Raw genomic sequence first — 24,663 nt, forward strand, 5'->3', positions numbered from 1 at the left:
AGCAGAGCATGGCACCGCTCTGCACCCAGCCTGCCCTCCCAGCAGCTGTTAGCGACGAGCTGTGCCCTTGCTCTGTGCTTTCTCTCCGGCCACTGCTTTTATTGCCCATTAAATTAATAGACAGAAGACGGTAAATGAAACCATCAAGATTCGTTCCATGGAACTAGTGGTGTTTTGCCAAACACGTCTCTCGGTGTCTTGTTGTGGCTGACCCAGTTTCTCTGCTCAGGATGAGCAGACAGTAGCCCGTATGCTCTGGCATCTAGGTCATTAAGCAGCTGCCACTTCAACCAGGCTCTCTCCTCTCTCATCCCTTCAGTGACATGAGGTGACCTGTATACTTTAGCCTGTGGGTGGCATTTGGCTTCCTGGTGCCGGGGTGAGCAGGCACTGTTAGGAGGTGCCTCTCAGCAATGGTGCAGCGGTGGGTGAAGGTGATACTGTAGATCTTCTTTCTGCTTCTCACCTGACAGCTCACAGCCAGAATCAGGCCAGAGTAACTGTGCAAACAGAGCAGTGTACAACTGTGCAAACATCAGTGTACGACTGTGCAAACAGCAGTGTATATCTGTGCAAACAGGTCAGTGTACTATTGTGCAAACAGCAGTGTACAACTGTGCAAACAGCAGTGTACGGCTGTGCAAACAGGTCAGTGTACAACTGTGCAAACAGCAGTGTACGGCTGTGCAGACAGGTCAGTGTATAACTGTGCAAACAGTAGTGTATAACTGTGCAGACAGATCCATGTATAACTGTGCACAGAGCAGTGTATAGCTGCAAATCGAGACAAGTATAACAACTGTCCAGATGGAGTAAGTATAGCTGCAGACAGATCAGTGCACAACTGTACAATCACTCTTCAGAACAATCAGATAAAGACCATGGAGTCAGGGACCCCACCTTTGCCCTTGAGCTAGGAGTTTGTTGTTAGCCTAGTTACTTGTGTCTCTGAGCCTGTAAGATGGGGTAGTGGGTACTCACATAGTAGTGCTCAGTACTTTAGCTGAGCATCTGAAAATGCTGTAAATACTCGTGAATATTGACTGCCATGTGATTTTTAAATCTTCACCTCCCTTTCCTGAGTTTGGGGATAGAAAAGCACATTCTGTGTTCTCAGTTGAGGCTTCCCACCTGAATTTTGCTATAACAAAATACCTAAGGTCACTTTATAAATAAGAAATTGACTTGGCTCACTGAGTTGGAGGCTCAGACACTTGGGTTGTCTTCTGGTAGGAGCCTCATGGTGGGTGTCGTTGTGGTGGTAGATAAGTGTGAAAGAGATCACATGGGAAGCCAGGAAGTCAGAGCAGAAGCCAAAGACCAGCTCATTTCCAAAACCCTCGCCAAGAGGGCCTCCCTCTGCAGCCTGACACTAGTCTGTCCCAAGGTCAGGACTCCCGGTGACCTCTGACTAGGTCACAGCTCTTAAGATTCTCTTCTGCTATCCTTGCTCCAGAGCACAGGCTAACCTCAGATTCACTATACATAGCCCAGGCTGGCCTCGAACTCGGGATCCTTCTGCTTCTACCTTCCAAGTACTGGAATTGCAAGTGTGCAGCCCACTCTGCACTCACCACACTGGGGCCCTGTGAACCCTTGGTACCACCTCATGCTACACTGACTACTGTTATACTTTGTGGCTTACTTTGTGGCTTGAACAAGCGTCTTGCTGCTCCTGCAAAGGCTGTTCCTCGGCTTACATTCAGGATCTCATGAGTGATGTTTAATTTCAGTTGCTGTGTGTGTCCTATGAGGAAATTGGGTCTTCTGATGGCCCTAACAGGGACAGAGACCCTGTACACTGTCGCTGTGATCTCTAGGTATCAGCAGCTCCTGGCTACAAGTTCCCTAGTGTGTATACAACTTCTCATTTGAGGAGAAGCTGTCCTGTGGCCTCTCCCGTGAGTAATGACATGTTCTCTTCTTTCTCCCATCTTCTCTCCCGTGTGTAGGTGATAGTCTCATTGAGGTTCTGGCTGAAGTCTGGGATCACTTCTTCACCGAGACTCTCCCCACCCTGCAGGCAATATTTTATCCGGTTCAGGTTAGTGTCACTGGGATGCAACAGCCTGTCTCCTCCACTGACCTAGGTGGGCGCCTTGATTAGAAAGGGACCCGGAGGCCTCGGGAGGACTCTCTGGGTCTTTGTTTACCCCTAACTTCAAGTGAAGAGAGGCTTATATATAACCACCAATTTGTAGGTTCTTGTTACCCTTGTGGTTTTGATGATGTATGTACTGGGCAGGGTGGGTTTTCCTTTTTCTTCTCTTTCTTTCTTACCCCACCTCTGCTTCTCACCGGCATTCTCTTTGAAGTGAAATCTTAAAATACTTTATTATGCACACTGATCGGAAAGTCTTAGTTCATTAGGACGGCTTCACATGCGTGTCTCATGCCCTTTCACCCTTTAGACCCGGTTGCTCCCCCACCCCAATTCCTTGTAACACATTTTAAGCAAATTACTGTTGTCCTGAAGTCGTGGGAAAGGAAGCTGTCCCTCGCTGTCTGTGATGGACTCTCACCCAAAGAACTACATGACATATTAGTGCTGGGTGGGGAATGGGGAATGGGTGGGCTGGAGTTCTACAGTGCAGGTCAGGAGTTATGCACTTAACTTTGTGCATAACATCATCCAGTTCCTGAGAAACTGGGGATTGGGATTTGGGGCTGGAGAGACAGCACAGTAGTTAAGAGTTTGTACTGCTCTTGGGCAGACCCTGGGTGTAATTCCCAACATCCATGTTGCATGGCTCACAACTGTTCCAAGGCCCTCTTCTGAGCTCCCTGGGTCCCTGCTCTCATAAGCACAAACCCACACAGAGAGACACAAGCATATACATGTAATTTAAAGTAATAACGATAATAAATGTTTTTCTAGAATGTGGGATTTAGGGAAGGCGATTGGTTCAACAGTAAAGAACTTGCCATGGCAAGCATGAAGCTCTGAATTCAGATCCTCATCATCCATTTAGAAGTCAATGTAGCAGCACATCCTAACCCCGGACTCTGAACCGTGCTGGCCAGACAGTCTAGTTTAATTTGCGGCCTCTTCATCTCCCAGATTGCTCTCACTTACCTGCTGCTTGCTCACATTCCTCTCCTCCCCCTGGGGCTGAGGCTTTTGCAGCTCTGGCTTTGTTGAAGGGAGGGTGTAATGAGCAAACTGGAAGCAGAGCCACCAGCAATGGTTGGAATTTCCTCATTCCACAGCGAAGGCCCCAGGAGATGGTTTGCACGGAACGGGTTTCAAAGGAGTATGGGGTTGCTTGCACTCCGTACCCAATATTTAAATTTTTGTTTAGTGAATGTCACTTCCCATTGCTTCTCCCATTTCCTGTATCACAGTTGCAAGTAGAAGCCTGGCCTGTTGCTCGCTCCTCTCAACATCCTCAGTCTGAGCCAGCGCTGCTGGAGACCCTGCGGCTTCTGCCCCCTTAGATACCCTCTCCCTTGCAGCTGTTGCCCCTTACCAAGCAGCAGGTCCTCAGAACGATAGACCTGAGAGTAGGGTCCACTGGTGTAGCAAATAAAGACACCAGATGTTGCCTTAAGTATGAATTTTATGTAAATGACAGTAGATTCCGACATGTGTATAGGAAAATGAAATTTAGCCACTGTCTTGTGTTTAACCCAAAGGAAGGGTCATTTGTGACAGCAGCTGCCAGGACGAGGTGGTGGCTACAGAAGGTGGAGAATGGGCACGGAGGGGCTCAGAGCCAGGCAGGGGCACGGTCCTGTAGACCTAAAGAAAAGTGGCCAGGTCTGGCAATCCTAATGCCTGCTTATTTCACCTTCCTCCCTAGCAACTCCACGGCCCTCATTCATCTGGAGGCCACTTTCTCCCCCTGCTGACCCTGAAAGGCATCTGCTTGAGCTCACCCATTTTATTTGCACCTGAGATATAGAGGGAGAGGCATGGACTCAAAGAATAAATGGAAAATTCAAAGGCAGTAAGGGAGACTTGTAACAAACGGGCACCAAGGTAGAAGGCACAGAAAGTGGGCGGTCTGTGCATTAGGTAATGTGGAGATGACTTTTTTCTGTTTCAAGGGCAAAGATAGACCTGCTTTTATTTTTGGATGATTAGGAGTCCTTTCTCTGGTCCACTATGAAGGGAAGCCATATCAGAGTCTGAGAACACCCCAGGGCCAGGTTCAAGGCCACGAATGAAAGTCCCAGGAAGCAGTGACTGACTTGTTTCTGTTGGTCTAAACCAAGCACCTCATCTCTCCCATCAAGTGTATTTCCATATGTATCCAATGTGGCAGTATCCATAAAACCTCTCTCTCTCTCTCTCTCTCTCTCTCTCTCTCTCTCTCTCTCTCTCTCTGTGTGTGTGTGTGTGTGTGTGTGTGTGTGTGTGTGTGCGCATGTACAGGTGTGAGCATTTATCCAGAGGCCGATGTCAGGTGCCTTCCCACTTTGAGACAGGGTCTTCCCAAGCCTGTTATCTCACTGACTTGATTAGACCACTTGACCAGGAAGTTCTAGGAATCTGCTTGGCTCTGCCTCTCCAATTGCAAGATTACAGACCGCATCTGGTCTTTTGAATGTAGCTTCAGGGGGCTCAAACTCAGGTCTTCAGGCTTGTTCAGCACTCACCTGTCTCCCCGTGCTGTTTGTTTGTTTGTTTTGGAGACAAGGTTTTTCTGTGAAACAGTTCTGACTGTCCTGGAACTCGCTCTGTAGACCAGTCTGGCCTCGAACTCACAGAGATCCACCTACCTCTGCTTCCCAAATGCTGGGATTAAAAGTGTGCACCACCACTGCCTGGCTCCCCATTCCTTTTTAAAGGTGGATTTTTGATAGTGTAAGTTTTCTTTCGAAAAGAGGTAGTGATCTGGATATACTAACAAAAGGGTCCAGAGAGTCATGGATAAACATGTTTACTACAGTGCTGTAGTAAGAAAGGTATTTTAGTTGAATAAATAGCAGTTAGAGTATATTCACATGTTAGAATACTATATGACCTTAAAATAATATGGGGCAAAGGAGAAGCAAGGTGTGTTGATTTGCAAAATTGTCCAAGGTACACTAAGCTAAACACAGGCATGAAAAGTATGCTCTCTATGTATGTTTAAGGTTAGGTATGAATTTTATAGAGCTAAAAACTTTCTAGAAAAATTCAGAAGATAAATACAAGCCTTTGAAGAGTGGCTTCTTGGATGGATATCAAGAAGCTACAGAAAGTGATTTCTGCTTGCCTTAACCCTGTCCTAACTTTGAATTGTAGCCTAAAAATATCTATTACTCAATGATTTAAAAGTGAAATCCAAAACAAAATGACAAAGTACCAAGAGTCATTCTTTTGGCTGCCAGTGGAGAGGCCCCAGTGCCTGGGTGGCCTCTAGGAGCTTCCCAAAAGACCAGTTATGCCAAGGAGTTGCTAGTGGTGGGGGCAGGGGGAGTTCTAGAATTGCCTTCTTATTCCTCCTGTCTTCTCTTTCCTCCAGATTGACATTCAGTCTAGTTTCTAAAAGTCTGCCTGCCATTGCCTGCCTTTTTCTTTTTCTCCGCCTGGTATGATTTAAATCAGACAGTTTTACTGGGGACGGATGCCACAGAAGGGGCCATGAACAAAAGTTGGATAGTTCCTATCATCCTGCAGCATCCTGTATCATGGAGTAACCTGGTCTAAACAGCATAACAAGGGGCTAATGTTGGGTCTTGCATCCCTAACCACCAGCTATCAAGCATGGGTAGTTAAAGAAGAAGACTGTATGTGAGGAACACAGTAAAGAAACCACCGAGATGTCTGCACCATGATTAGGAGGAAGGTTTTCATTGTGGATGTGAGAAAGAACATCCAAAGGCATCCAGACGAATCCAGATCCAAGAGAAAAATAAGCAGACTAGACATGGGCCAGGGAAGTGGGGAAAATAGCAAGAGAGAGAAGAGTGGGCAAAACTAGTAGAGAATGGGTGTGGTAGGGTAACAGGTAAGCAACTTGCTGTTATAAAGGGGCTGGAATAGCCTGGGGCTAGCATAGTGCAGGAGTAGGGGAGTGAGAGGGGCCAGGGCTAGTGTGGGGACCTTGAGATGTGTAACAAGTACTTGTGAATAAGGGCTGAGGGAGCTTGGAGTCCAGCATGGGCTTTGATGTGGAACCACCCATATGTATGTTAATGGAGAGCCATATGTCCCTTCTGCCAGAGGCAAGGGAAATGAGTCCTTTTTATGGGTGGACCCATTTCACAAGTTTCTCAGGAATGGTGGGCTTTATCTAACAGGAGGAAAGCCTTCTCTAGTCCAGCTTGAGCTAAGCCAAGAATGTCATTTCTAGACCTATGTACTGCCTGCCCGAGCCCTATCTAAGACCAAGTAAAAGTACTTTTCTTCCATAGTTTGTAATCATTTTAATGCTATAGAAAGAAAAATAAAAAACCTTGAGGTAAAAATTGCAACATCTCAGATAGCTTTGAGGGACCATTGAGAATTGATGGAGGAAGTTTATTAGAAGGTTACTAACGTCATAGGCAGACAGAGGACAGCATGGCCAGGCCTCTAAGGAGAGTCCAGCCCAGCTCCACAGACAGGTTGGTGGAAGCTCTGAAGAGGCCTCAGGTGATTGCAGGATGCCCACCCGTGCTGGAGAGAGCCAGCACTCTGTCCTGTCTGCTGGCTCCAGTGCTGATCTCATGGCGAAGCACCATCATAGGCACAGGGAAGAGTCGTATTTAATCAGGACAGTGTGGTTTAGTCAGGTTTCTCCCTCCTTCACGTGCTCACGTGCACACACTCACATTCACAACACACACACAACTTTCAAAAATGTAAAAATGCCTCTCCAAGTCCCAGGGTTCCCCCAGGCGAGTGTGAGAACACACACACACAAACCACAACAGAAGTGGAGGTTACATGCACGGTTTACATCTAGAGTCTTAGGGCCCTGCCTAGCACACAAAACCTAGCGAATGCAAGCTCTCATGACAACTGGTGTCTTCATCTCCTGCCTACTACCGCAGCAGCTGAAATAGTGAGGCTTTTCCTACTTACAAATCACCTTTCTTCCTCAGTTACTTGTGATTATGGAAGAAGTTGACGTCTTATGTAACTATGTATGGGCTGATGCTGCCTGACCTGTGATAGCACTTCAATATTTAACAGATGAAATTGAGAAAGCAGCCTTGAGGTGGGGAGCGAGTTGTAATCCTTTCTGTCTCTCCTCCCTTCCTCTCTCTTCCTCCTTCCCAACCACTGGACTCTCCTGACAGCATGCTCCGCTATTATATAGGTCTTGTATCGTCCTTAGGTTATCTAATCGGGTTGATCCATACCTTGCCTGAATGCCGGGAGAAAGCAGACCCGGGTCTTCTGTGACAGCCCACGAGCCTTGCACTGTCTGTCCCAGTCCGTCCCGAGTGCACTGTGAACACTTCCCCAGAAGCACTGAAGGCTGGTGGGGACTCAGCAAGCATCCCCTCTCACCTTTCCGCCTGTCTTCCCCAGGGACAGGAGCTGACCATCCGCCAGATCTCCCTGCTGGGCTTCCGGGACCTGGTCTTGCTGAAGGTGAAGCTGGGTGACTCGCTACTGCTGGCACAGTCCAGGCTGCCCTCATCTGTTATACAAATGCTGCTCATTCTGCAGGTGAGCACCGGGAAGGCCTGCCCCTTACGCCACAAACAGCGGAATAACCTTGCCGCTGTGATGGAGGTGGGGAGCAGGGCAAACGCGGTGCAGAGCGGCTGAGCTGTGCGTTCTTCTGCTTATTCGTCCATGTTTCTTGGTTCACTGGCTCATGTATATTTGTTGTGCACCCAGCAGGCCCCTGGTGTCGTACCTGGTACTGGCGTTGGAGTAAGGGAAGAAAACAACACCTGATTTACTGGGTGCTGTGGCCTTCTCAGTCCCTGGGAGGGTGGGATTTGGGTGCTCACCCTCCCTCTGCTCTGAATACTCTGTTGCCTGGGACAGTCAAGGCATATCCTAAACTTTTTCCTTCTGCTTGTGTCCTCAGCACCCAGCCCAGGGTTGTGAGCACAGAAGTAGGCCTTCACTGTGGTGCCAGCTAGTGAGGTCAAGGAGCCAAGGAGTGCAAACAAGAACAAAGCATCTACCATAGTTGAGTCAAAATAGACCTAGAACTCCTACATGGGTCTCAGAGCCACCAACTCTGGTCACTTTCTATCTCAACAGATCATTCTTCCTCATTTTTTTTTTTTTTTTGTGATGTTGTCTTTTGTGGCCTTGCCTGCTTGCTTCTGGACTTGGTCTTTCTGTTTGTGGAATAATTCGGATCAGGTTACATGTGACATTCTGTAGTGTTTACCAGCGAGACACTACCCAGATGGCTCCATGCTGTCTTCTTGTCCCAATCCTAAATCTGCCACAGGAAGATGAGCTAACACTTCTCAGGCTCTGGTTGTTTGCCAGGTGCAGGCACATGGACTATAAATGTACTGTTTTTCTTAAACAACCCAAATAACCATTTAATGAGGTCAGCATTGCTGTTATTCCCATGCTCCAGACGAGGACGCAAAAACAGGACACTTAAGTGCTGGAGCCAAATCCCCCAGCTGGTGAGAGGTGGTAAGAGTCTAATACTCAGAACATCCTGCTCCCTCTTCTGGGTAAGAGATCTGGCTGCAGGGTTGGAGAGATGGCTCAGAGCTTAAGAGCACTGACTGCTCTTCCAGAGGTCCCGAGTTCAATTCCCAGCAACCACATGGTGGCTCACAACCATCTGTAATGAGATCTGGTGCCCTCTTCTGGCCTGCAAGCAGACATGCAGGCAGAACACTGTATACATAATAAATAAATAAATCTGAGAGAGAGAGAGAGAGAGATCTGGCTGGCATGTGTTGTGCTTGGGGTTCCCTTTTGCCCGATCGGCTGACCCTGAGTGAGGTCAGGTGAACCCAACATGCCCTGGGGAGCCCTTTCCCGTGGATGGCTGTGCAGTTCTCAGTTTCTAGCCACCATCAGGGTCTTGGTGAGTGGTGGGATGCCACCAGCCCCATCTATGTGCCTTTGGTTTATCTGTCTGCATATTCCCTGCTCCTGTAATGAGAAAAGAGGAAGGGTCGTCTCAGAGATGAGGGTGGGTATCCATCTAGGTCCAGCCTCTCTGTAAAAGGGAAGGAAAGGATAGGCGCGGCAAAGTGTCTGCAGCTTGCACCTGAAGGACTGAGCACAGCGCTTAGCTCCCAAAGATGGCGTGTAGAAAAGGAGCCCCTGAGGGTTCTGGGAGTGAGGTTAGGAAGCTGGGCTCCACTTTCTGTTTTCGTTTCTAACGCTTTGGGGAGGCATCCAGTGCTAGTTACTTCCCTTTTTGCCGTGACAAGACACCTGAGAAAAACAACTTAAAAGAGGAAGGGTTGTTTAGGCTTCGTCATCAGTGCAGGCAAGGCGACTGGCCACACCGTATCTTGTATCTGTATCAGCAAGTGGAGGTGGAGGGATGCCGGTGCTCAGCTGGCTTCCTCCTTCTATGCAGCCTGAGACCCCAGCCCAGGGAACAATGTTGTCCATATGTCTGGTGGGGTCTTCCCACCCTATTAACCTAATCTAGAAAAGCCCTCAAGGGGTGCTTTCATTCTGACAGTCAAGATTAACTACCACACATCCCTTTCTGTTTACATCCCTTTCTGTTTGTGAGTGTGGTTGCCCTCTGAAGATTCTCCCCAACTGAAGCTGGAGCAGGAGGACCTGTTTCTATTAATGAAAGCCTTTTGAGGCTCTGGGTCCTGCGTAGAGTCACCTGATGACACATGTCGTCACCCCTTTGAGCCCCTGAAGATGTCCCAGAAGGACTACTCTGCCTTTGTCCCATTTACCCACCATGCTGTGTACCTGCGGCTCTTCCCAGCTGATCTTAGGAAAACTGCTCATGACTGTACCTGGGCCTGGAGCCCCTCCCCCTCTCCCTCAGATGTTGGGATCTGGCTTACCTGGTGCTCTGGCCTTCGTGGTCCGTGCGGGGCTGAGATCTTGGTGCTCACTTCCCCTATGATCTAAACACTGTTGTCTGGAACAGTCAAAGCTAATCTTAAGCTTCTTCCTCATGTTTGTGCCCTCAGCACCCAGCCCAGTCTTGCTCATAAACGTAGCTGGTGGTGGAGCTAGCTGCTAATGACCAAGGAGGCTTCCAAGGCCATGGCTTCTTTTAGGGGAGTGAAATACAGCTAGAGAAGCTCCGTGGCTATGGTGGAGTTCTGGAAAATTGGGCAAGGAAATAGTCTCTGCTGTGGATCTTTTTTTCCCCACTTCAAGGTGGTAGAGGATCAGAGAGGCCAGCTAGCCAACAGGACTACGCCTGATCTGTGGGGGCTGGACCAGCCGGCCATCCCTTAGCTTTCGCTCTCTGACCTCTTAACCTTCCTTCCTGTCTCCTCCTCGGTACTGGAAACACCCTTCGAACTTCTAAGATAGCCACTCTCCGGGGCGGGGTACTTGGCATCGTTTCCCTCTGAGCCTGGTGGGAATAGGTCTCCTGGGCCGCTTTCTCCCTCGGATCTCAGAGAGCTGAGGCAGAGAGGCTGACAGCAATCAATGTAGGTCTTCCCTGGGTCCATATTGATTCTCTGGGTCCTGAGGGGCAGCAGCTTTGGAGCCAGAATAAAACTTTCAGAATCCACTCTGGGGCCACGCCTGCTACAGGGATGTACTGTGAATTGTCTATTTTTTCCTAGGTCCTAACTCTCTATAGGGACATGGGACCTGGGGAAGATTTTCCCAAATGACTCTGGTACAAAGAGAAAAAGCATTTCTCAGACTTCAGCTCTCCCATTCCCACCAGCCTTCTAAACCTTCTTGAGTCAATCCTTCCCTTATAAGACGATGCCAGGGCATCTCCTGCTATAGGTAGAAGCTCTTGTTCTCAAGGGGCCCCACCTAGATGAGGGAGGCATTCAGTCAGTAAGTGGCCCTGCCCAAGAGGCAAGGTGTGTGACATTGTCCTTGGAGGGCCCCGTGCCTAGTTTAATAGTCTCCCGTCTCCCACTCAATACTCTTAACATTTTGAATGCCGGGCCCAGCATCTTGTTTCATACTGGGCCATGAAAAGTTGTCATTTACTGACTGTGTTTTGCTAACTGGGCTAGCAGTGGGTCAGAAGGCTGAGGATGCCCTCAGGGGTCATATCCTTGGGAGCGCTACCCAACTCCAAGCTGTGTTATTATCCATTTTCCTCCTGCCTTTTGTCACTTCTGTTTCCTGTCATGTCTCTTTTGGGGAGAAGAAGTTGATGAGAACTATCAAGAGAAGAAATAGAAGAAACAACGGTTTCCTGGGCTTTGAGATCTAATAAAGGTGGCTTTATGACTTGGACCGCTCTGCCCCTAAAGTCTGGTTTGGTTCCTGCCCCTTTTCCTTTCTACTGCTTTGAGAGCTCGCCTCCAGTTTGGGCAGGCCTTCGTATGTCTTCCTAAGTAAAGCAGCTTCTTTTCTTTCTCTTTTGATTTCCAACGCTAAGCATTCTAATGCTTGAGCTCAGGGGGAGTGGAGCGGAACAGAGGGTGTGGAGAATCACCGTGCCTATCCCTAGTGCCACAGCCAGGGTTGTCCCAATGGACAGTCACTGGCTGCACCTGTCCCTTCCTTCCGTCTGTCATCCCAGACGGCAAACTCCTGCGCACACCCGAAGCTGCTTCTTAGGCTTTTTGTTTCCTCGAGCTACCCAACACCCAAGCATCCACATCTCATTTGATGTGGCTGAGAAGGACCAAGGGAGGGCCTATTTCCTCGGGAACCACACCATACACCCGGGTCCCTACCTTCAGGAGTTGTTCCCGTCTACTTCGCTCCACAGACAACTCTGGGGCCATGGTGAATTCTTTGTTTTTAAGGAAAGCCATTCAGGGCTTTCTCTTTTGAGACATCGAGGAGATAATCTTTCTGGCTAAGCACAGAGACCCCTGGAGCCTGCCTTCTTTCTCAGGTCCTGTCCTTTTCCTGGTGGCGCTGGGTCTTTGCCACCCCTCAGCAGGAGTGCACGTTTATCATCTCTTCCAATGGAAAACAGAGTTCACAAGGAGCGGCTGCATATCTAGAAAGCGGGTTTTAGCAGCCCCTTTTCAGCTTTGGCTGCCATGCATTTATTTTGGTTGGCTTTTACCCAGGTCTTAGTTTGAGGCCTCAGGCTGTGCTGGACCACTCTTCCCTTTTCCTGATTTGGACTTTTAAGTGTTTTTTCTCCATGTTCTACTCTGGTAACAAAGTGACAGCCACGTGGACTCAGAGCCAGATAGCTTGGGTTCCAGTCCCGTGGGGCTTTATTTGCTGTTATGTTCTTTGTTTTTCCATTTGATGGTTGTGTTATCCTAGACAAGTTTCCTAAGCCTCCTCCTGGTCTTTACTTCTGGTCCTTGGAAGGGTTGTTGGGAGGCCTGTGCGTTAGTCCCCATGCGGTGCTTCTGGGGTGTGCCTGTGCACTGTCGGTAAGTCCCCACTCTTCTGCGGGCGGGGTATTTGTTGGGCCTTGCCAACCTGTCCCTTTAGAGCAAGAGTTGGGACCATGCTGCCTACATTGTCCTGGGAGAACCTATATATTGATCTTAGAATGACCAGTTTTTTTGGTTTGATTTTGGTTTTGTTTTGTTTTGTTTTTTGAGACAGAGTTTCTCTGTGTTGTAGCCCTGGTTATTCTAGAACTTGCTCTAGGTCAGGCTGGTAGGTCAGGCTGGCCTCGAGCTCGGAATTCCACTTGCCTCTTAGTTTCGGGTTGAATGATTCTCTCACCTCCCACTTAGCATCTTAAAAGATTTTTCAACTCAGGGCCTCGCATCTTCATTTTGTACTGGGCCAGGAAAATCTGTCTTTTGTGTTTTGCTAGACAACCTGGCAGAGGGACTGAGAATTGAGGACTGCTGCCTCTGTAGGGCCCGACGTGAGCTGTGTCCCTGTGGCCCATGGACTTGCGAGAACCCAAGCTCCGAGCCTTGCATTCATCCTTTTCCTCCCACCTATGGCCTCGTCTTCGTTTCCTGTCCTCTTTCATTCTCATCCATGGCCTTGAGACAAATGACCAGTGCTTCTGGCCCGTTTCCTCCATTCTAACCACAAGGGGGCTGATGTGGCCACACGGAGAAGAGGGTCATTGGCAGGCGCTGACAAGTGTCCACCGCTGCGACACTTTTCACTAACCTTTATCTTGGGTATTTATTTGTAGAGTGTTCACGAGCCCACGGGCCCAAGTGAGGGCTATTTGCAGCTGGAGGAGCTGGTGAAGCAAGTGGTGTCTCCCTTCCTCGGCATCAGTGGGGACCGCAGCTGCGCAGGCCCCACGTACTCATTGGGTAAGAACATGGCTCCAAAGTCTAGACACTTGGGGGTAATGATACCCACCTCATGGTGTTGAGCAATGATTGTCTGCCCAGCACTTTGTTCCAGTGAAGGCCAGGGCAGATCTTGATTTGTTAATTACAGATGTTCCGAGGCCATGTGGCAGTAACCCTGCCCCTCAACCAGTCTTCCTCAGAGACTGATCCCAGCCTCTGTGGTGGTACCTGGCTCAGCCACACCTTTGATCTTTGTATGTGCCTGGACATTAATTTTCTTGTGTCTATTACTGGAAACTGTATTTTTAAAACTATACCTGCCTTAGTTAGCTATCATCAAACACCATGACCAAAAGAAACTCAGGGAGGAAAGGGTTTATTTCACTCACTGGGTACTTTTTACTGGCTTGCAACCCATAGCTTGCTCAGCCTTCCTTCTGATAGAAACCAGGACCACCAGCCCAGGGATGACACTGCCCACAATGAGCTGAGCCTTCCCTCCATCAATCATTAAGTAAGTAAATACCACACCAGCTTGACTACAGCCAGACCTTATGGAAGCATTTTCTTAATTGAGGTTCCCTCCTCTCAGATGACTTTAGCTTGTGTCAAACCAACATAAAACTAACCACTGCAACACCCTTCACTCACATGAGTGGAAACCCACCCATGATGTTTCTGCCCTTGCCAGCGGCTCAGCCTGTGAAACTCCCAGGTCACTTTCACAGGCAAACCTTTTACCAACTGTCCTCTCTCTGTTTCCATAGGCCCTGCAAGGGCTTTCACTGCAAGGGATGGGTTCTGGATGGGGCTTCCTCTTTTGGTGACCATAAAGCTACTGCGGTAGCAGGTTCCGTCTTAGTCTCTGTAAAGTATCTAGAGGAGAATCAGATCTGATCCTTCTTTCAGGGAGAGCACAGTCTAGATGGTCTTGGTAGAAATGGTTGATGACGCAGTACAATGTACTGTAGAACAGTTCCCAACAAAACCACTGTTTTGGTGGAGGCAGCCTTGGGAAAGGCTCGTGATAAAGATACTTCAGTTACTGCCTGGGATGTAAGCACTTACAATGCAGACACTCATTTGCTTATTTCTGTCTTCAGTGTCCGCAGTGGTGTCTGTGCCGCGCACACAGTCATGCAGCAAGGCAGCAGGTATGCGAGCATGCTTGTTAGGTCCGTGCAGGCACTTGTATTCCCAAGCCTGGGCACCCAGCACCCACAGAAAGGTGCAGCACAGGAAGCATCACCTGGCTGGAGTCTCTTGGCCCTCTTTCTGCTGTGATAGAGTTGTAGTTGAGCTTCACAGCCAAGGGGGCAAGGAGCAGTTTCCAGAGAGCTTGCTGCCCTTCTGGGTCTCTCTGTGTGGACAGCCGAGCCTTCTCCTGGCCGTTTTCCTGACCCTGCTCCTGTCTCTCTAGAGGTACTAGCTTCACCGCATCTACAGACTGGAGGAGGTTGACTGCAGTCAGCTGACCCCCAGGTCGGCCCACAGCCTCCAGCTCTGATCTCTTCCTCACTCCCTCCACATAAGATCAGAAAGCTACTGGAGGAAGACAGTCTCCCACCCTGCGCCCCTAGCTAGATGCTATATTACACAGTCTCTGTGGAGCCTCCCGTCCTTATTACTGCATGGGCTCATGTGATTACAGGGATGAGGACCCAGGGAGATGTCAGGATGCCAGCAGGTTAGCTGAGCTATGCCAAGAACTGTACCATAGCCAGGGCCTAATGCCAGAAGAGGGGGACGAAAAATAATTTTTCTTCAAGCCCCATAAGCTTTTAGTTGGAACGGATTCCTGTAACAGATTAACGGGAAAAACAAACATGTGTATTGAAACATGTGTTCTCACATGCGGGAGAGACATCCAGGCAACAAGTAGTTTTCAAATAGCTGGCTTTGAATTCCTGTTTATGTAATATCTTTAATAAAGAACAGTGATTTTTGAGACAGGACCTTATGTAGCCCAGACTGGCCTCAACCTTAGTATATAGCTGAGGATGGCCTTGAACTTCTGCTCCCCCAGCTTGAACCTGCTTCTTTATTGCCTTTAGTTCACTAATCCTTCATGCTTTTATTAAAAATTATTTTATGCTTTTATGTGTCTGGGTGTTCTGCCTGTGTGTGTGTGCTTGTGTGTCTAGTGCCCAAGGAGCTCAGAAAAGGGCATGGTTTCCGCTGGAGCTGGAGGTGCAGGTGGTTTTGGGCCACTGTGTGCTGCTGGGAATAGAATCTGGGTTCACTGGCAGAGCAGCCCATGCTCTTAACTGCTACTCCATCTCTACAGCCCCCACTTCATGTTTTGAGGAGGCATAGTCTGGTCTCCCATGCCTGGAGCACAGGAGATATGAGAACTCAGTGAGGAGCTGCCCCTGGCTCTCCGGCCCAAACAGGAGCAGTGTACACTATGTCAGATAAGGGAGGCCCGAGACTTTATCCTTTTTTTTTTTCTAAACAAGATTTAATTATTTTATGTATACTAGTGCTCTATCTGCATGTACGCCTGCAGACCAGAAGAGGGCATCCCATCTCACTACAGATGGCTGTGAGCCACCATGTGGTTGCTGGGAATTGAACGCAGGACCTCTGGAAGAGCAGTCAATGCTCTTAATCTCTGAGCCATCTCTCTAGCCCTGGCTTTATTCTTGTAGGAAGAATAGTGTGGTTTTTTAAAGTACATTTTATTTGTTTGTTTATGTGTGTATGCGCATGTGTGTGCACTCGTGTGCATGTGTGTGCACGCACAAACACGTCCATCCATACCTGCCCTAACCCAAGTATAGAAGCCAGCGAACAGCTTGTGAGGGGCCATTTTCTCCTTCATCATGTAGCTTATGGGACTCTGACTTGGGTTGACAGATTGGTGACAGGCACCTTTACCTGTTACACCATTTTGCCAGCCCAGTTTTTGTTTTTGAAAGGGACTTTGCTTTAAAAGGGACAGAGGGTGGCCATGATCCTCTTCTGAGCAATTTAAAAACTCCTTTTATCCCATTGATGAATAATCTCAGCAGCTGTGTCGTCAGACTCTCCTGTGTGCTGCTGCAGATGTGGCAGTGAGCAAATGGAATCTATTCCTGCTCACAGTCCGTCCGGTGCTGGCGGAGTGGATGCAGCAGAGACTCATCTGTATGTGGATGCTCTGCGGGGAAGCACTGGGACCACCCGGACAGGACACCGGGGAAGGCTCCCTGGAGGAAGTGAGCTGTTGGGGGAAGTGTGTGATGTTCAGGAGTTAGCTGAGTGAACAAGAGGGAGGGAGTCGTCAGGAAGGATCATTGGGAGGTCTAGGGGGGTGCAGGAGGGCCAGAGGATGGAGCACATGAGGAACTGAAGGGGCTTCAGAGATTCAGAGTCGCCAGTGGCAAGGAGCACTGGGTACGGGCCAAATCGTCGGCAGTGTGCTGGGTGGGCTGTGGAGCAGGGTCACCATACCTGCTTTATACGCACTAACGTCACCGGGCTCTTTGAGGTAGGATCCCAAAACTAAGATGTTTGAGCTGCTGCAGCTGCCCTCAATAGTCCACCACCCCCCAGCCCAGCCCTGTCAGCATTGGGGACACGAGTTCATTAGGGAACAGTAGTACCCGTGATCCTTCTGTTCCTTAGTCCAGGAGGTGTCCCAGGCCAACATTTCATCACAGACTTCTGCATGTTAAAAATGAGGTGGCCTTCCTTACCCGTTGGGGACAGAGACCTCTTCTGATGGTGAAAGGAACATTCTTCAGTGTGGGGGCAGAGGGGTATTAGGTCAGTAATTGAGGGGTTGGAGAAGGGCTCAAAGGTTAAGAACACATATTGCTCTTGCATCAGTTTCTAGAAGCCACCACAAGCTGCTGTAACTCCAGCTCAGGGAGATTACAATGCCTCTGACTTCTGTGAGCACAGTCACTCAGGTGCACATATCCGCACGCGCGCACGCGCGCACACACACACACAAATTTTTAAAAAGTGGACAATGAAGCAATTTTATGAGTCACATCAGGATCATGAAAGATCCTTTTATCTGAGGCAGGGCTGTGCTGTGGCTTTGGAGCCCAGAGCAGCATGAGATTGTCAGGGCAGCCGGGACATCGTCTGAAAAGCCACTCACCCAGTGGCCATGCTGCACATGCCTGGCAGGTGTGCATGGCTAGAGGAGGGTGGTGCTACTGTTAACTCTCAGAGTTCCTGAGAAACGCTCCACCTTTGCAGGCTAGAAAGACACTGTGTCCCTGCATCTTTGACTCCAGAGATGCTGGGGCAATGACTTGCTGGACCTGCAACTGTACCAGGACAGAGGGTCTTGCTTTACAACAACAGATAAGTAAGTGATCTAATCTCAGGCCCCAGATGAAACTTACACGCGTGTGCACGTGTGTGGTGTGCACACGTATGCAAGCCCTCTGCTTCAATTTTTTTTTTTTTTTTTTTACAAGAGGACAATGCAGTATCAGGTGAGGAGGGCCACAGTGAAGCTAAGAGAACAACAACAAAACCACAGCGCAGGCCTGACCTAAGAGCTACCTTTCAAGTTACCCAAATTCCTGAGCTGCCTGGGGTTTCTGAGCCTCTCAGGGCCCCTCCTCTGTGGCAAACATTAGCAGGCTAGATTCCTCCTTCACAAAGGCCCTAGCCTCCCACAGCCTCCCTCCTTTGTATCCCTGGGGCCCCTCTGTAACCGTCCCTGTAGCTGGACACTAGCTTCTCTGCATGACAAAGGCCGCCTGGGCCTTTCAGCTCTGGCCTAGAGCAGGAGCCCCCCCCCCCCATATGGCTTTGATAGGCAGGGGCATTCTGGGAGCCCAGAAGATCAAAGGCCTGTTGGGGAGCCAATCTCCAACAAAGGACCTCCCTACATAGGCTTGGCCTCTCTAGGAATCTGAAAGGAACTGCCAGCGCTGGCTTCCACAGGGATGAATTCCTGGCTCAGTAGGCAACCTGTGTGTAGGGAATAAAGGTCTGCTGGCCCTACCTTGTGAAAGTCAAGGAGGAAGGGGAAGTGACCTGAGAGTGGTGGCCAGCTGAGGTGACAGACCAGCCTCTCCCTGCAAGAGTGCCCCCGCTAGCAAAGAAAGTCCAGTCTTCACGTCTCAGAAAGCCCTAGGAAGACAGTCACAGCCAGTCCCTCAATGGGAGACTCCACTCCCTTTTCTCTGGGGGCATGATTTTGCTGTCTCTGGTACAATGAAGAAAAGGAGAATTATAATGAGCTCAAGAGTGGGAAGCTGCCTGTCCACCCAGGTCCCAGCCTTTGGTTTTCAGACTCTCTAAAGAGCCAGGCAGGGTTGACTGATAGAGTCACCATTCCGCTGGCTTCAGAGGACTAGCTGTGGCGACTGGCAGCTCACCAAGGAAGCACTGTCTGCCAGGACACTTGGCAAACCATGAGGCTCGTGTGGCCTTGACTCTGCCAGCACCATCTTGGGAACTAAAATATTCTTCCACAAAGCAGAGGGAAGAGCTAGCTGTTGGCCTCTCCTGCAAATCACTACATGACAAGAGCGGAGGCAACGTGGACAGAGAGGGACCTTGGTGACCACTAGGCCCAGGGCTCAGCTGTGCGGTCTGGTCTGGTGCTAGTTACCCACCTTCTGTGACCTGCATGTGGCTGGAACACCAGCTCCAGCTTTCTCCTGAGAGAGAGCAGGGGGAAGAAACAGCGCTGAGGGCGGGGCCAAGCAATGCCATGCCATACTGTGTTATGGGCTTCTTAGAGCCAGCCTGCCCCCACTCTTCCTCTAGGTGTGAGGTCACCTACTAATCTTTCCAGGAACCCCAAACTCTTGCCGTGCTGTGCTGCCATGGTTTGCTTGTCCTCCCCTTAGAATTGTGCAAGACCTGGAACACATTCTTCTTTGTGCCCCAGGCCCTAGAGAGGTCTGTGTGTCTTGAGTCTTACCATTCCCCAGTAAGCACAGCTTGCTGAAGTGCTCTCTCTTCAAGATCTCTCTCTTGGGGTTAAGGAGGAGTTTCAGTCAGTAAAGTGCTTACCATGCAAAGGTGAGGACTCAAACCTAGTCCCCCAGCTGAACTTCAGGCACTGTGTTAGGGGTGAGACTTCTGGGATGGAAGATATAGTGTCTCGTTAAAGGGATAATAATTCTGCCTATGTCTTCAGCATGGCTCAAGTTGGCCGCGCTTGGTTAGGCAAAGTCCTTGGCCAGGTCATGGACCCTGAGCCACTCAAATGTTAGGTCTCCCAGCAGGCCAGAGATGCTTTCCTCTTTTTTTTTTAAAATATTTATTTATTATGTATACAATATTCTGCCTGTGTGTGTGCCTGTAGGCCAGAAGAGGGCACCAGACCTCATTACGGATGGTTGTGAGCCACCATGTGGTTGCTGGGAATTGAACTCAGGACCTTTGGAAGAACAGACAATGCTTTTAACCACTGAGCCATCTCTCCAGCCCTAGATGCTTTCCTCTTGACCAGAAATTTTCCATTCATACCCCATTACTGCTGCTCAAGGTCACGAACAGCTCTGCTGTGGGCCCCAGACTTGAATAATTAATTGAGTAAGTAATTGTGACTGCAGACTTCACGTTTTTCTTCTGCAACACACCGGGGAACACATCGGAAGGAGATGCCGTTGGTGAACCATCTCTCTTTGGGCACAGTGCCTAGCACTTGTTGGGCAACTGGCACATAGCTGCAGCTGGGCTCGGACCCCCACCCTCCACACAAGATTTTTGGCCTCCTCCCCCACCCCCAAGCCCCAATCAAATTCGTGCACCGCTTCTTTTTCCGCAGGGAGTGCAGCATTTTGCAAAGTGTAGCTCTGGAAGTGTTTGCTGAAGGCTAAGACAGCATGGTTCTCCACCCCTTCCACTCCCGCTCCCCAAGACTGTCTCAGTCTCAGGCTGGCTTCAATTCTCAGCTCTCTTCAGCTGCAGCCAAAGTGGCCTTTGGTTAATTCACTGCCAGTAGAACCCTTCACTGACTTGACTGCACTGAAGAATGGATCATGTCCAGAAAGCCCGAGAGACCTTTCCTGGGCTCATTCCAGCAGGTTGAGGCCCATGAAAATCCTTTGGCCAGAGATGCAGTGGGTCTCAGTTCCACACATTGACTCTGCGTTCCCTCAGCTTCTCCTGTGTTCTCCCTGGCACTGGCCCCTGCTCCCACTCTGTGCTCCGCCTGGACACCCCGCCCTGGCTAATCTGTCTCATGTTTTAGCACATGTAACATCTTCACCTCCTATCAGTGCAGTTCATATTGCCTTCTGTGTATTGCCTTCGGTGTATCTCTTCCCCACCTCAAGGCTCGCCCAGCTGCTGGGAGTCTCTGTCACAGCTGAAATGGGAACCCTCCTGTCCTCTTTTTGGCTCTGGCTTCTGCACACACCCTACCTCACAGATGGGTGCCTCGCCTCAGAAAGAGAGACTGTCTCTAGTCCAATGTCCTCTGAAGCTGTTGGGTCCAGCTTCTGTGAGGGTGATTGTGGTTTTCCTACAGCCAGGCCACAAGGCGTGGTTGTAAAGGTGTGAGACATGATTTGTTGGGAGGGGGGTTCCTTAGAGCCAGTGGGGGGGGGCAGGAGGGCCACCTGAAGCTGTTCTGGAGACTGAGACACTTCCTCTTTCTTCCTCCATCTGAGGAGAAGATGTTGTTACCGTCCCCCGTCACAGACATTGCTGCCTTTTCTCTTGCAGCCAGGAGGCATTCCAGGGTCCGGCCCAAGGTGACTGTCCTCAACTATGCCTCTCTGATGACCTCGGTTGGCCGGCCGCTGAATGAGATGGCCCTGACTCCGCTAACAGAGCAGGAAGGAGAGGCGTACCTGGAGAAGTGTGGCAGTGTGCGGCGGCACACCGTGGCCAATGCCCACTCGGACATCCAGCTGCTGGCTATGGCCACCATGATGCACTCAGGGTTAGGGGAGGAGGCTGGCAGCGAGGACAAGCACCTGCTGCTGCCACCCAGCTTCCCGCCGCCACACCGCCAGTGTTCCAGTGAGCCCAGCATCCCCGACAGCCCCGACGAACTGGAACTAGAGGATGCAGCAAGTGGCAGCCAGGAGGACTCAGAGATGAACTGTGCTTCCCTCAGCTGAGCTGGCACCTCCGGGGTTTCCCCACCCCTGCTTTGCAGCCAGGATGAAGACTGTGTGGATGTTTCTTCTCCGTGGATCCCCGAGGTGCTCTGGCTTTGAGTGACAGTGCCTTATTTCCTAGGACCCAATCCGAGTCTCTACGCCCTCAGAAAACACCTGAAAAATCTCTTCACTTTGGTGTCTGTGACTAGCTCCTCATGCCACTGTTCTCCTGACTTCCAGTTTACCTACTTCATCCAGATCTTCATCTCTGGGCCTTTCCCATCATATTGGACTGGCCGATGCTCCTAGTATATAATGCTCTGGCATGACTATAGCAGAAGGTTGGACCACACGTGAGCATCTCGAATGTGCCAGTCTTGGCAGTTCCCTCTAATGATCCCGTGAAGCAGAAGCCAATGGGTAGAAAGAATAGTAGAAGTGCTGTATAGCATGGAAGTCAACTGTAGCCCAAGTCACACATGGCCCTGGGAATGTGCCCTTATCACTTCGGTTGTAGTGACCTAGAAAGCATTATCCTCCTCGTGGGTGAGGATACAGCTGCGCCCTTCCATATGTCCAGATGGCATGTGCTGTCTACATGAAGGGCTTTTTAGCCTAGGAGAATCTCCCAGACTGGCGCAGCCCTGTCTCACATTTAGCCTCAACACGTCCCTCTCAGGCTTCCCCAACCAAGCTTCAGGAATGAACCCTCTCCATTACTGGTGCCTTACTCCTGTAGTTTCAGGAACTGACCGCTTTCCTGTTGTGCATTTGAGAGGCTGGCTGACAAAGACTGACCTAGTCTACCTGGATTTCACTTGAATTTGTAAAAGTGTGTTGTTCAAAAAAAAAAAAAAAAAGTTCGTAAATATTTGCACGTAGGACCTTGCACTGTTCATTTCCAGAGGAGTGTGTTTGCAGATGGAACACAAGTGGACCCCTTCAAAGGGTGATGAAATAGCTCAGAACGCAGGGACCCACAGTGGGCGGGACTCACATACCTCAGAGCTGGCTCTGGAGGGGCCTGTGCTCTAAGTGTCCAGGCTTCTAGGGAAGGCTGTGCTGGAGTCAGGAGCCTGCCTCTTGGGCAGAGAAGCCTAGTTACTGGAATGCATCCATGGACAGAGAGATAGGCATGTGGACACGTTTTATTTGGAGGAATGTTTATTCCCTGGGCTTACAGAAGTATCCAGAAATGTCTGGGATTTCTGTCGTATCTGTCTTGTGATGCTATTTGAGGCAGCAGGTTTTGTTACTGTGCTAGGTCCTGACTAATGTTCACTCCAGATTGGGAAAGGGAACTTTTTTGTCTGTGTTGAATCCCTGGCTTCCTCTTTATAATTGTCTTTTGGTCTTGCTAAAAGAAGCTTAGAAAAACATAGAAACTTTCTCCTGATCCTGGGTGTGTGCTAGCCTCTCAGGATCTGGAAATTTTGTTGATGGAATCTCAATGCATAAGCCACCAATAGAAGAAGAGGCCATTCACACTCATCTAAGTCTTGATAGTGTCTCCCCTCTGGGCAAAGATCTGAACTATGACCATAGCTGTGCTTTTGATGCATTCTGCTTTAGAAATTTTTTAAAAATATCTTAATTTTGTCCTTCCAAGAGCAAATGACAAAAGAGAAATGTCTACTTGTCACAGAAATGTCTAAATGTCACCCACCTGTGCTCATGCACTTGCACATACATGTGCACCCATACGTGTCCACACAGTGTGTGAACCTATATATGTGTGCACACATACACACCACACACACACACACACACACACTACAAACACAAAGAGAAATGTTCACATTCCTTTAAGAACTTCATGCAAAAACTAATCTTTCTGTATGTGGTGTCTAAAGTCTACAGGTGGGAGGCTGGAGAGGTGGGTCGGTGCTCAAGGAGACCAGAAGACATGGTCTCAGTTCTCAGTACCTACGTCAGGCAGCTCACAACCATTGCTAACTCCAGTGCCAGGGGATCGGATGTCCTCTTCTGTCCCCTGAGGGCATCTGCATGCATGCAGTGTGCATATGTACACTCAGACAAGCACGTGCATGCACACACACTTAAAATAACTTAAACAAAAAACCTCTTCATAAGTTAATTACCATGTGTTAGTGGGCAGAACATTGTAGTCTATTTAACTTAACTGATGGCTAGGTCCTTGTTCGTACACCAAGCACACACTTGAGATTATTTATTGATCCTGGCAAAGTAATTAGTCATGTTTGGGTTTGCTTTTCTCATGCTAAGATGAACAGCACATGTTTCAAATATGCCTTGTTCCTTATCTTGGTTGTCTCCGCCAAGGACAGCAGTTGTCAGTATAATACATGAGCTCTTGTGTTGGAAGTGGACAGGCTGTTGAACTCCACTGCTGCTGACTTGAAACAGTTTACAAGTCTCTCTTTGGACGCACCTGATATGAGTACAGAAAGACCCCAGACTGTACACAGCAACGTTGTATGGCATTTGTGGACTTTGGCCATCAGACCTATTGCAAGAGTCACCTGTAGCGGCTTTACCCAGGTGCCAGGTAGATTTATTTCATCTTGCTATCCATGCCAAGGGTTCCCCTAGGTTGAAGTTTGGTGACAGCGTAATCCCAACTCTGGGCTCTGAGTGAACTCACATACTGAACTCCTTTCTTATTGTGTGTTTCCAAAATAGATACAATAAATGTTTTGTTTGTCGTGTGTGCTGCGGTGCAGAGTGCTTCAATTGTGTGCTGACTGAATTTGCAAACACAGTAAAGCTGGCCACGGTGCATTCTCCCCTCAATGCTTCCTGCACTGGCTGTGTACAACATGCTCCATTGTCCTATTGCCTTTTCTCCAGTGCCAGGGCCTAGCCTTTGGTTTCGTTGGCCAGCCTAGACTGGGTAGGCATGTTTTTCTGGAGAAGCATCTCATTTGTGAACATAGAAACACTAAAAAAGCCCTTCAAGAAGTTTTCCTTTCAGAATGTTTGACCTAGAGGGAATGCTTACTGTGTTATATTTATTATGAGCTCCTCGCATGTTTTTCCTGATTCTGTTTGACAGAAGAAATTTATAATGTTTTACTCTCTACGTAAATACTTTTAGCAGGGAAGTATTAGTTGGAGGGCTCAGAAGACTTAATAAACACATTCGGAGAGGTGCAGTCTCAGCTGATTAATTACACTAGAGTTGTGCTGGTAGATGGTCATGGAGTATTTCCTTCAGTAGCGAAAGAAAGGGCATAAACAGAGGAATATGAATAGTCTCTGGATGCTGCATAGGCAAGGAGGCATTATCCCTGGGAGCTCTTTGAAAAGAATGCAGCCCTGACACCTTGGTTCTAGTTCAGTGAGAACCATGTCAGACCAACACAGTGTGCTTGTTAGTCACTGGAACATCCATGGCATGATGGCATACCACTGTACACACCCATTTACATGCCAAATTACC

At 49.2% G+C, this 24,663-nt stretch overlaps 1 protein-coding gene across 2 annotated transcripts in view; it reads left to right on the forward strand.

The window, feature by feature from the left end:
* Prr5l (proline rich 5 like) overlaps window positions 1-23,931 on the forward strand; it is a 183,600-nt gene extending 159,669 nt beyond the window's left edge. For both annotated transcript variants that reach the window (XM_085696663.2, XM_048443608.3), the window contains 4 exons: window positions 1,953-2,044; window positions 7,451-7,591; window positions 13,113-13,239; window positions 20,857-23,931. In XM_085696663.2, the coding sequence (XP_085552789.2) occupies window positions 1,953-2,044; window positions 7,451-7,591; window positions 13,113-13,239; window positions 20,857-21,257 (761 nt within the window). In that variant the 3' untranslated portion in view covers window positions 21,258-23,931. The remainder of the gene's footprint in view (window positions 1-1,952; window positions 2,045-7,450; window positions 7,592-13,112; window positions 13,240-20,856) is intronic.
* The last annotated feature ends 732 nt before the right edge of the window (window positions 23,932-24,663 follow it).

Source organism: Myodes glareolus, chromosome 10 (assembly GCF_982192425.1).
Source record: "Myodes glareolus chromosome 10, mMyoGla1.1, whole genome shotgun sequence".
Lineage (NCBI taxonomy): Eukaryota > Metazoa > Chordata > Mammalia > Rodentia > Cricetidae > Myodes > Myodes glareolus.